Consider the following 13,312-nt stretch of genomic DNA (forward strand, 5'->3'; position numbering starts at 1 on the left):
TTTTGTTTTTTTTTGCACAAAATAGACAATGGAAAGACTGATATGACAGCAGGTGTTCTCATGTCTAAATTGAGATCTGCAGTTCGAGAATAGTGAAACAATACAGTTAACTAACAGTGTATCATGAGTGGTCTCAGGGGAACCTTTTCTCAAAGGAAAGTGAAAGCTGACATCAGACTAAATGTTTTTCATGTTTTGACAGAATTGGTTGCTGTCTTGGTACTATGTCGGTGTGTCTGTTCTACACAGCTTGTAGTATCAAGTGTGTACTTTTGAATTATTATTCAGAATTGTGAAATTATGTAATTTAATTGAAAGTATAGTCTCCCAATAACAGTCACTGTTGTGCAGTAGTTAACAGACATAATAATTATGGTTTATTGAAGTTATGATAGTCATTTGTTTACTTGATGCATGGTACTAAACTCGCTTCTAGAGCCAACCTCCTATTTTTCTCCCTCACAAAATGGTTTTCTTCACCTGTTAATATAGCTCTCAGTCTGAACCATCACATTACAAGACTGATTGATTTCACAATGTAACGGGTTGACAGCCGTTAATAGTTTATTATTAGGTAGTTAGCTAGTAGGTATAATGATAATATGGTATTTTAGTTAACTACCTTTGTTAACAAGAACTAAGAATGAACCATACTACTTCAGCATTTATTAATCTTAGTTGATATTAATTTCCACATTTACTAATACGTTATTAAAATCAAAGGTTGTATTTGTTAACATTAGTTTATGCACTGAGAACTAACATGAACAAACAATGAACAGCTGTATTTTTATTAACTAACATTAACAAAGATGAATAAATACTGTAACAAATGTATTGCTAATTGTTACTTCATGTTAGTTAATACATTACAATAAGGTTCATTAGTTAACATTAAAGTCTTACCAATAATAATATTAATAATAATAATAATAGTAATAATTCTGAAGGAAATCATCTAAAAATCTGAAGAAAAAATACTTAAGTTATGACAAAAAATGTTGTATCCTAATTACTGTAAAAGTCACCAGAGCATGTGTGACATTGTTGAACTCATAGTCTGTGAATTATGGAAAAAAATAGACATTCAAACCTGAACTCATGGCTACACTGACTGCAGAATTACATTCAATCGTTGCTAATCTCAGTCACTGAACATTTTACTTCAGGGTTTACGTTAACTGAATGAATTGAGAATCTCACCTGAAAATCAGATATTTTCCAACTTCACTGGAGTTTTTCATTGTCTTTTTGTAATAGTGCTTCTCCACACTACTGAAGTCAACTGAAGTGTGATGTGACCTAGTACCTCCAGTAGGTGGCAACACACGACTTTGATTTTAAAGCCAGTTTTTAAGATTGACAACCGCATTTACTTACAGGTGGTAGTCTTGAAATGTCCTGTTAACACAGCAACTTAAAGTAGCGTCTTGAATACTGTCTCTATGAAAATGCAGCGGAACCACACTTGAAAACCCGCAACACATGGTAGACACATGTACTAGTTGTACATCCCGGTTCCGTTCAGTGCACGTTGTCAGAGAATGAGGTTGAGTCCTGAAAATGTACAGGTTGAGTTTGGTTATAGAATGCCATATTTTTGTTTTAATAAGAATGTCCTGTCCTGTTGTAGGCCTCCTGCTGACAATTCTCCAGTTGGGTCTGGAGTGCAGCGGCGTGCGGCCGAGAGGAACGCTAGAAGATGAAGTCCAGTCGGAAACAGTGGCGGCGGCTCACGCTCGGCCTCATGCTGGTCTGGGTGCTGGTGTTCCTGGGGCTCCTCTCCTACTTCATGGAATCACGAGTGGACGACCCGCACTCCGCTGCCGCTCTCTCCTACACAGACACTCGCCGCCTGACCTCACTGCAGGGCAACCCCCGGACCATTATGACCACCCATTTAGGCCTGGCCACCTCCTCCACCCCCTCCGCCTCCAGCAACACCCAACAGGAGCAAAGCCAAGAGGAAAACCCCAGTGCCGACCCCCAACCTAGTCCGCTCAGCCAGGAAGCCTACCCTTATCCTGACCTTCAGAGCCTGGCGGCCTGGTCCGCATTCGGCACCCAGGATGTGGGCTCGAGATCAGGCGCCATAAGTCGCAACCGTGAGCGACTAGAGTACAACCAGGATTCAACTCAACAGGATGAAGATGAGGAGGAGGTGTTGGGCGGGGAAGAGGAAGATGAAGAAGAGGGAGACGAGGGCAGGAGGAGGACGACTAAACGGGCGTCAAGGCGTGAGGACTCTGACCCGGACGAGTACTACGTTCCCAGATCGAAATCTGTAGTGCACGGTCTGTGGAAAGGGAGTCTGTCCGTAGGCATGCTCAGTCCACGCCTGCAGAGGGCTGTGAAAGACTACCTGAATAATAATAAACACGGTGTGGCCTACAGGGGGCACCGGAAGGCACTACAGAACGGCCAGCAGGTGCTGTGCGAGCTGAAGAAGAGGCAGAAGGTTCGAACTTTGGATGGGGCTGAGAAGCCTTTCTCCAATTTAGGCTGGCAGAAAATCGTACCTGCATTACCCTTAAGCCAGATTTATGGGTCAGGATTCCAGACCTGCGCTGTGGTCACCTCTGCAGGAGCCATGCTCCACTCGGGACTCGGCAAGGAGATTGGTGAGTGACAGAGATTTTTAACTTTGGTAAACCCCTCTAGAACGTCCTCAATCATATTTTTACTATAGGGAATCCCTGAAAATAATACTAAGAATATATGTGAGTGGCTTATTGGTATGGATTTACTGTATTTAGCCTATTTAAATCTCAATTTAAGATTTTTTTTTTTGATAGTTTTAGTTTATTTTCTTATGCATGTTTATTGTTTACTCTTGATTGTGTGTGTGTGTAAAGTAAATTGAGATGCTTGCTTTTAATGTGCTATATAAATTTTTTACAATTATTTATTATTATTATCATATTGCTGTACCATATTGTTTTTTTTATTTATTATAATTTTTTTTATTGTTTTTAACTTATTGTATATTGTGTATGTTTAAATTGTATATAACTAAATCCTTAAAAAAACTGATTTAATAAGTATTTTTCTTAATGGGCCCTATCATACACTCGGCGCAATGCAGCGCCAGGCGCGACGCAAGTTTTTTTGGTAGTTTCAGCCTGACGCAGTTATCATTTTCACCTCTTTCGCCACGTTGTTTAAATAGCAAATACATTTGGCCCATTTGTGCGCCCATGGGCATGCTGGTCTGAAAACGAGGTGTGTTCAGGCTTATTGATGGCGCATTGCTATTTGAGGCAACTGAAATAGACTGACCAACTGAAACCTGGTCTAAAGTCAATGTTTTTTTTTTTTGTTATTTAAAGAGCGCGTTAGTAATGTGCCCCTATAGGCGGGTCCACAACGTAGATACACTGCTTATTAAACACGCAGCAGCACACAAACATGCTAAATATTAAAAATAAAAGGATTACAAAGTAAAATATTATTATTGTGTACATAAAGATATGGTGGAATCCGGCTTTTCCCGTAGATGGTCGCGCATTAGCAGATCTGTTTGCGCTCTGGAGACGCTTTCGGTCTTTCCACTATCAAATTCCGTCATGAAAATAGCGAATCCTCCATGGCGTGACGTAACTGGCATTTAAAGGGAATGGGAGATGAGACTCTGATTGGTTTATTGCACGTAAAGCCCAAAACACACTCATTAAGAGAATAGGGACAACCCTTTTAGGCCGGGCGCGCCAACCATTTTTCCCGTCGTTAAACTAGCAAAAGTGGATTCGGACACGCCCTAACTGCTCTTGCGCCCTGCGCTTTAGACCATTCGCTTAGATCCTTAAAATAGGGCCCTATGTGTTTTTCATACTGTACATTATAATGTTGTGGTGCCTAAATTAATACAGAATACTGTAGAAAATTAATGTCAGCCTGTTATGTTATCTTTCATAAAAATAATGGCAATAATTATCAGCTTATCAGTACCATACAGAGATTTAATAGTGGTTCATCTGTCAGAAATATTACTTTTCAAAAGGGGAAATTGTAAATGGATTTATATTTCCTTTTTGACGTTTTTTTTTGTATTTGACAACCTTGTATTTGTTTTTATTGGCGATTTTATCTTTTCACTGATATAAATATCAGCCTATACTGATATCTTAGAGAGCAGGGTATATAAAGCCGATATAATCTTGTACTAATTTAAAGATAATAAAAACACATGCATAACAATTGCTGAAAATAAATATACATTATATACAAAATGAATTAAAAATTAATTTGTAAAATAAACAGATTTATACTTCAGTAGGATTACAGAATTAATTTACAGAATTGTTTACCAGAATTTACCAGAATTGTTTACTAATCCAGCTGGATTTGACTAAGGCGGCAAGATTTGTAAAATTAAATGTTTATTAGATATTCAAAGGCTTGCTTAAATTATATAAATGTGTATTTGTTGAACGCTGATGGTTGAGGAGTAGGTATTATTGTGTTTGCCTTTCTATTAATAATATAAAAGCAAATGCAATTTCATATACCGTATTTGTTTTCTTTTTCATATATTCGTATATTTACTTTCTTTGTTTAACAGTTCTATCGAATTGTGTGTTACCTCAGCGCTGTCAAAATATATATATATATATATATATATATATATATATATATATATATATATATATATATATATATAAGCAAAATATCAGCTGATATATCGGTCGACCACTATTTATTTATTTTTGTTATCAGTTATCTTTTCCATCATAGTTGCTTCAAAGCTAGAATATTTGTCCTCTTTCAGCTTTCACAGAAGTCTCCTGCTGGATGTGAAATTAGTTTTCAAGAAGCCTATGAAGAAAGGTTGGGTTTAGAAACCGTTCTCTTTTCATTCTCACTGGTTTCTGTGGTGATGCCAGTTTCTCTGAAAGGGTCGGTGGGAGACTGATGCCCTTTACGGTTACATAATCACAAGTATCACAGGGCACACAAAGAGCCCAGATTCTTCCAGCTTTGGCACCTATGGTGGCAGAGCGGTAGTGAGCGCAGAGGAAGGCGTTTCCATGGTGATGAATTGTTTCTCAGGATAATGGTGACTGTGCCATCTCGTAAAGACATTTGGTGATGTAAGTTCTTCAGATGAGACAAATCGTTTCAAAATCATTAAAAGTGGATGCTTTCTTACCATCTCTTCTATCATCACGATTCTAATAACATTTGTAGGCTACTTGTACTCAAGGGCTTCCTCTTTCTTGCTTCATAGCTGCACTAAATATCCCTAGATTTCCCTGTGAGGCAATTTCCTATCCTTCCATATTTATATATTGTTGTTTTATTGCTATGATTATGGTAGTAATAATATGCTAGTCGATTTTTGTGTTATTATTATTTTTTCCCGTTATTAAGGGGCCAGGTGCCATCGGGAAATACTGTAGCTCCTGTTGTTTATATTGTGCCGGATTTTTCTTCTTCTGGCTGGAATCTAAGACAGTCCATTGAACTATTGAAACGTTTTGATGTTACAGAAGTAGCTTAAGATACAAATAGAAAATGCAATAGAATAAAGAGTGAGATGAAATAAACTTTGCTTTTTATTTTTATAAGTTTTTCAGGTCGGTATATTTTTAGGTAAGAAATACTACAGAAACTAAAGTAATCAAATGTAAAATAACACTGGATAGTCTTCACTGTAAAAATGAAATACAGATTAATGCTTACAATTAGTTAAAGTGATTTTCTGTCTTTTATTATTTTATAACATGACAGACAGCAGCAGGTTTATTAGACTGCTGTCACTTTAAGAGTTTATATACAGATCCAAAATATACTGTTACACAACATGCAATTTATTTCTCAACCAATTAGGTTCCAAAACTAACTGTTTTACTGAATATTCACCAAAACGGGCATTTTGACAAAATTTGTTTATGTATTTGGCTGTTTAAGTGCAGTAAGCCACTCATTTTGGTACTTGAGACTCACAAGCTGCTTGAGAGGCGGTGTAGCAACTCATAATGTAATGTAAAAAGTATTAGGCTACATTATTATTGAAATGTTCATAATGTAATAATTTTCTCAAAATGTAATAAAATCTTGAGCTCATAATGTAATAACAATTTTTACATTATTATAAAATTATTACATTATAAACTCACCAAAACATGTCATATTTTCATTATTGTAATAGCTTTTAAAACATGAAAAATATTAGTATTCCCTTACAGTAAATTTAAACAATCTAAATCCAGTCTTAAAATACCTGCCAAATGCAACATTTAAATATTCATGCAATGGATACGCATGCGCATGACGTCACCGTTTTCACAAATTCACTTTCTTTCTTTTTTTTTACGTGGAGAGAATAACGGTAAACCCTTATGCGTTTTCAGGCCCCCACAACTCTGTTGTCATGTAAATGAATGGCCAAAGCGCTTCTCTTTTTGTTGTTGTTGTTGTTGAAAACGGTGTCGTGTGAAAGCCCCTAAGTTTTGAAATTTGGTTTACTGATTGGGGTGAATTTTTTGTTTATGAAAATTAGATGCCATTTTAGTTAAAGGGATAGTTCACTTTGAAATAAATTTTTGGTATGTTTTAGCTTACCTCAAGGGCATCCAAGATGTAGGTGTCTTTTTTTCCGCAGTAGTTTCAATTTTTATATTTTTAGGTCAAACCGTTCTTGTCTGTCAGTCAAATAATGCAGGTCTATGGTCACTGTCTCAAAACACAAGCACAGAGTCCAAATTAAAACAATTCCCCGTCGTCCAAATTAAACAATTCCCCATCGTAAGTACACATTGATGGCCTAAGACACGAAACGAGCGGTTTGTGTGAGAAAACGAACAGTATTTATATCGTTTTTACCACTTATACGCAGCCATGTCGAAGTGATCTGATCTGACGTGTACGCAGACTGGTGCATAGATATATACACTAGATGTCGCCTTAAAGACATTCGTTCCAATGAACTGCCGTAGACAAGGCGACATCTAGTGTGTATATATCTATGCACCAGTCTGCGTACACGTCAGATCAGAGCACTTCGACATGGCTGCGTATAAGTGGTAAAAACGATATAAATACTGTTCGTTTTCTCACACAAACCGCTCGTTTCGTGTCTTAGGCCATCAATGTGTACTTATGATGGGGAATTGTTTAATTTGGACGACGGGGAATTGTTTTAATTTGGACTCTGTGCTTGTGTTTTGAGACAGTGACCATAGACCTGCATTATATGACTGACAGACAAGAACGGTTTGACCTAAAAATATCAAAATTGAAACTACTGCGGAAAAAAAGACACCTACATCTTGGATGCCCTTGAGGTAAGCTAAAACATACCAAAAATGTATTTCAAAGTGAACTATCCCTTTAAATGGACAACAATTAATATGACAATATATTAATAAAATTGCTTCTATTAAAGTGTATCCAATCCTCGCCAAGGTCTTTGAAATCCACCAGTCTTTGAAATCCACTAGCGCTCAATCAGGTGTGCCAAGACCAAACAAATTACTACCGTGTTTATGCCACTGATGTGCTTCATGTCATTTCTGAATGCAGCTGTATGGATTGAATATCTATTGTATTATTTGTATACAGTAGCAGTTAATATCTGAGCACACATAATATCTGAGAGTATGGCTCTCATTGATTTTCCTTACATTTTCATCTAGATTCAGGCCAGTTTTGATCAGGTTATATTTCTCCACAGCCTCTTTAGTCTGTATATTAAATTCAGCTTGTCTTGTCTAAACACTTCCTATCAGCTGTGCCAACCTAGTTTGCCCTCCAAATATACTCAAGGACGAGCCAGAGAGCCAGCAAATCCTCAGCGCAGCCAAGAGCAGATCTGCCAGAGCCCCCGATAAGCCTGTCACCCGCTCGTGTCATCTAAACCTTATTTTCCTGAACATTCATCTATGCGTTCAGAAAAATAATAATATCTGCCATTGGTGTTTAACAATTTCCTCATAACATTTTGTTTGAGAAACGCTGGTCTGTTATTAACACTATAGTTTGTAGTTTATCACTTGGTTATTTGCAGTTATTAGCATTGATGTTTCCGCTTTGATCAACATTACCAACATTAGCATTTCATGCTTAATTTGTATTTGTGTCTTCCTTTATATTATTTATGCTGTCTTCCATTGCTAATTCATTGTTGTGTCTAATTATTCCTATATTTGTTATTTGGTTGTTCTTTCAGCAAAAAAAAAAAAAAAAACTGCAAGCGGGAGGGGAGTTTATTTTATTAAAGATTACGAGGACACATGGATTTTTTGAAAAAACAATGACATGCACTGATAAATCATCTATAATACTGCAATATTGCATAAAAAAATAAGAATAGTCAATTTTGATTTCATAGTAACTTTAACATTTGGAAATGAAGACAGCCATAATATATAATTAGTACTGTAATTGTACAGTTGTACTGTAAATTAAAATTATTTTGTCTTATTACAGTACAATATTAAAATAACATTTCTTAATTTGAATAATAATAATAATTGTTGTTAAATTTTTAGATAACCATTTCTGTTATCTAAAAATTATGTACTTACTATTTTTAAATGGGCAGAAATTGTGATAACATAATCTATACACATCATCAATCTATTTTTTTTTCTACGAAATGTGTTAAAGTTAAAACAAAATGCAGTAGCCATGATTGCAACCTTGTTCAGTAAAGCTGCCACCAAGAAGACAAAATTATAATAATGCCTCAATATACTTATAAGCTTTTTTAGTATCCTGCTGCATTGCATTTCTTTGAGTGTGGATTATTTGAATAGTATATCAAACTGACTTTTAGTGTTCAAAAACATGTTCCTGTAAAAGCAGCAGCAGTACCTTAGCCTCTTGTTCCATTTTCATGTTGTATCATCTAGTTCATAAATCTTCCCCCACAATGCATGTGAAAAGTGTTGTGATAGCAATGAAGAGACCAACCTGACCGACATGCAAAGTTGGAGCGATCAAAGGTTTGGTTAAATGAGACCACTAGAAGAACTCCAGTGTGTTGCTGCCACCTAGTGGTAGTGCAGCGTCTTTCCAACACACACACAGACACACAAACACACACACACACACACACACACACACACATATAGTTTGTAATGTGACAGACTAATGTTGAATTTTCAGACAGATTTCTGTTCTTTTATCATTGTATCTTTTCGCGTCCTGCGTCTACATAATTTCTCAGCCATATGTTTTTTTGTTTTGTTTTTTCTGATGTGACATTCTCTCAGGAGATTGATGTCTCTGTCAAAGTAGTGGGGACATGCTCAATGTCAAGCTCAAATTTACTGCTTTGAAAATATTGCTAGTTGATGAAGGCCATTAAACGGCATGTCAGCTGAACTGAGAGATGGATGAGGGGCTGAGGGGCTTCCTTCATAAATGCGGTCATTGTCACGTCACATCCGGTGGAAAAGACTATTCATCATTCACTCTATTTTCTCTCTCTGTCTGCATTGGATTTAGATGTATGAATGTGTGTTTTGTGTGAACGTGATATTGCAGTAAACAGTTCATCCACTAGAGAGCACTGTTGTTTTAGACTACAGCATTGGCTTTTGTATTCAGAAAATGATCCACAGCAATGTTGTGTAATGGGTAAAGGACATTACAATTACTTTTATCAATGCTTTAAACATGGAATTGTATATCTTTAAGTATGTTATTATCTTTTATATTTGACAACATCCTGAATTTAAATCATTTAGTTATTCAAGTAAACGTATTAAGCAATCAGTTAATGATAGTTAATCAATCAATGATAATTAATTTTAATTATTAAATCTCTTTTTTTTTTATTTTTTTTTATGTTATTAGATATTAATATTAATTCAAGTTGTTGTTTAATCTATTACACCCTTTAAATCTATTAAACCTTCTTTTGGCGTAAATCGATTTAGTTTTAAATATATTTTTCTTACACGAACACAACGCTTTTTTATGCACTTTTATAATGAATGGATGTGCTTTGATGGACTAAAAAATATACCCATTGACTCCCATTATAAGGCTTTGAAGAGCCAGGACTTTTTCTAATATAACTGTGATTGTATTCGTCTGAAAGAAGAATGTCATATATACCTATGATGACTTCAGGGTGAATAAATCATGGGCTAATTCAAATTTTTGGGTGAACTGTCCCTTTAACTGAAAGTAGTATTTTTAGTTGAATATGCACAATGTGCATTTTAATATGATCTGCTACAGGCAGATACCTTAAAAACAGTCACCACATAAAATAAAGAATGAATGAATGAATATGTACATGTATGTGTATATATCTGAGTGCAATTCAGAATATAAGTAAGAGGGTGGAAATGCATGGCATGGTATAAACAAGGGGTGAGAGATGGTTGGGAGTTTAAAACCTGCAGCATTTTAGGAACAAGGGTTGCCTTGCCTTCCTCGTTTGTGTCCTAAAGCCTGGACAGCACAGGCGTCGTCCTGAGCGGAGCCACTATTAAACAGAACACAGGACATGTAAAGGGTCTTGTAAAAATCCTGCCAGCCAACCTCAGCATTTGCTGTTCGCCTATAGTGGAAAGAGCCCTAACAGACTTTTTTTGAACAGACTTTAACTATGCGCTCCAAAGCATTTCTATTTTGAAGACTGATAGAATGAAACCCACAAACGATAGAGAGTGTTGACACTTTCAATAAAGGAATAGTAGAACATATTGAGAAAGTTCTTACTAACCCCAGAAGAATTGAGCTTCCTTAAGAGGAACTGCCACTTTTGGCATTTCCGAAGAATCTCATCTGTGTTGAAAGTAAATTTCAGCAGATTGTCGGAAATTGTGCCCAAGATTGCCGCCTCAGCAATCTCTTTGGGCTTTAATAATAATAGTAGTGACTGCCATAGCCGTTTGCCTCTGCTTATTTGTAAGTCTCTTAAGTCTTGTTTAAAGTGACAGTTTTAGATTAGTTTTGAGCCTAACTCAAAGATGTTAATCAGCACGTGGTTATCTAGCACAGTTCTAAACAGTTGTACACACACAAAAACCATTGAGATGCTCATGAACAATGTCTGTGATAAACACCTTTGCTTCATCGACCCCTTTGCCTGTGCGATATGCAAACTGAAGTGGGTCAACTGGTTAAATTAAGTTTATTTGTATTCATTTGTATTATATTTTTGTATTTATTTTGATATTTGTATTTAATTAAATATTTTATTTAGAATCAAACCTTTATTTAACTGTTTAAAATTATGATTATTTTTAGTTATATTTCAGTCTTTGTTGGCATTTATCACCATCTAATTAACAAACCAAGGGTTTGTAGATCTACATATGTTGTGCTTTTACACACAAAAAGTTTTGTTTTTGCAGAGATGAGATTTTCATGAAAATTATAATTATCTTATTGTCATTTCGTTCCAAACACCGTTGATTCTCACCCGTCTCATAACCGATTGTGATGCACCAAGTTTGAATGGGTGGAAACCCGAATGACATTGGTAACCACAATGGAGGGCAGTTCTCATATTTTTGAGTGAACTTAACATGACCTTTGAAACCACTCAATCACACGGCAGATTAAATGGAAGATTTCCAATCAATAAAGAGCTCCCAGAGGTGAACCCAGTAATAAATGGCTTTGTGCTGTTAAACAAGCTGCTTGCACAGTTCCTAACAACAGATTACAGGCTTGAGCAGTGTGAGGAACATGTTTACCAGCGCTGCACCCTCACATTTCCACCAATGCACTCTTGTACATTGTGTTCTCTGTGTTTACTGATTTTTTTTTGCCTAAAGCCTTTTATTCACAAAGAAACTGATTTTTTTTTTTTTTTCACGTAGTTGTTGGTAGTGGCTTCTCTTTTTGTCTTAGGACATGTTGGTTTGTATTGTTATCTGGAGATGTGCAGGAGTGAAATGCCTTTGCTGTTCATTCATTTTTCTTTTAAACATGACTCAGTTTGAGGCACCATGTAATTAAAGCCCCAATTTTTGTAACTCCAGACTCCCATGATGCAGTGCTGCGGTTTAATACAGCTCCTACCAAGGGTTATGAAAGAGACGTTGGGAATAAAACCACCGTACGCATCATCAACTCTCAGGTGAGCAACGTTTGATGTTTTCAGCATCCATTAGTAGTAATGTAACTTTCAGTGAATCAGCCACATAATTGAAGCAGGTCTCATTTGAACACCCTCTGGCTCGTCCTCCGGCTGTGTTTGTTTTCAGTTAGATCTGAGTCATCAGTCCTAGTGGACACGTGCTCACCGGTACAACCTGAAACCACGCTGCCAGAGAAGTTGTTAAATATGCTGGGTCCTTTGTCATGAATGAACAGATCAATGGGAACAAGATGGGAGCTGCAAAGTAGTGTTTTAAAAGTTCACTCACTGGCTCACCCGTGTGCCATTTGTCTCCCACAGAACAAAGTCAGTCATACAAGTTTGAAAAGACCATGAGCTGTCAGGCTCTGAATGGAACAAAGAAAATGCCCAAAAAGGCTTTATAAAAGTGGTCAAAATGGTTTACAAGGTATTGCAAGTCCTCTAAAGTCTGCTTTTGTGGGGAACAGACTGAATTTAGGGCATTATTTTGTAATAATCTTTCCCTGCCCCATAGTTATCAAATATTCACATGTCTATGTATTGAAAATGTACAGTAAACCACCGTTCAAAAGTTTGGGGTTAGTTATTATTATTATTTTTTAAAAGTATCTTATGCTCACCAAGGGTGCATTTATTTGATCAAAAATACTGTAAAACAGCAATATTGTGAAATATTACAAATTAAATTAACATTGGATGCTCAGAAAACTTTCTTATAAATGTTGAAAAGATTTAATGATTTTTTAGGAGTCTATGAGCATTTGTTTGATTTGACATTATAAATGTTTTTCCTGTCACTTTTGATTAATTGAATGCATCCTTGCTGAAGAAAATGATCAATTTTGTTTAAAGAAAAAAAAACTTACCCCAAACTTTTGAATGCTTGTGTTACTGTATATTAAAAATCAAATGCATATTCACTTTCAATGCAGACTGATGAATTTCTCTTCGCTGGAAACATTATCACATTGCACATGGTTAAGTTAAAGTATGTGATGCTGTTGTGTTTTCTGACCTATTCCAGTTGACCCCAAAAACAAAATCTAGAATTTGTAAAAAGGGCTTAATATGTCCTCTAGTTGGGCCTCAATTCTGTGTCTCTTCCTCCTTTTGTCTGTCTTTTTGTGTAACATATTGTCTGTTTTGCTTTCAGATTCTGGCAAATCCCAAGCACCAGTTTAACACAAGCTCATTGTACAAGAATGTAACGCTGGTGGCGTGGGATCCTGCTCCATACACCCTCAACCTGCACAAAGTGAG

The 13,312-nt window shown here is 36.2% G+C and overlaps 1 protein-coding gene across 3 annotated transcripts in view; it reads left to right on the forward strand.

The window, feature by feature from the left end:
- st6gal2a (ST6 beta-galactosamide alpha-2,6-sialyltranferase 2a) overlaps positions 1-13,312 on the forward strand; it is a 79,327-nt gene that overhangs the window by 42,052 nt on the left and 23,963 nt on the right. For all 3 annotated transcript variants that reach the window (XM_082175826.1, XM_082175828.1, XM_082175827.1), the window contains exons 2-4: positions 1,634-2,621; positions 11,952-12,049; positions 13,206-13,307. In XM_082175826.1, the coding sequence (XP_082031952.1) occupies positions 1,703-2,621; positions 11,952-12,049; positions 13,206-13,307 (1,119 nt within the window). In that variant the 5' untranslated portion in view covers positions 1,634-1,702. The remainder of the gene's footprint in view (positions 1-1,633; positions 2,622-11,951; positions 12,050-13,205; positions 13,308-13,312) is intronic.

Source organism: Leuciscus leuciscus (assembly GCF_965113295.1).
Source record: "Leuciscus leuciscus genome assembly, chromosome: 7".
Taxonomy (NCBI): domain Eukaryota; kingdom Metazoa; phylum Chordata; class Actinopteri; order Cypriniformes; family Leuciscidae; genus Leuciscus; species Leuciscus leuciscus.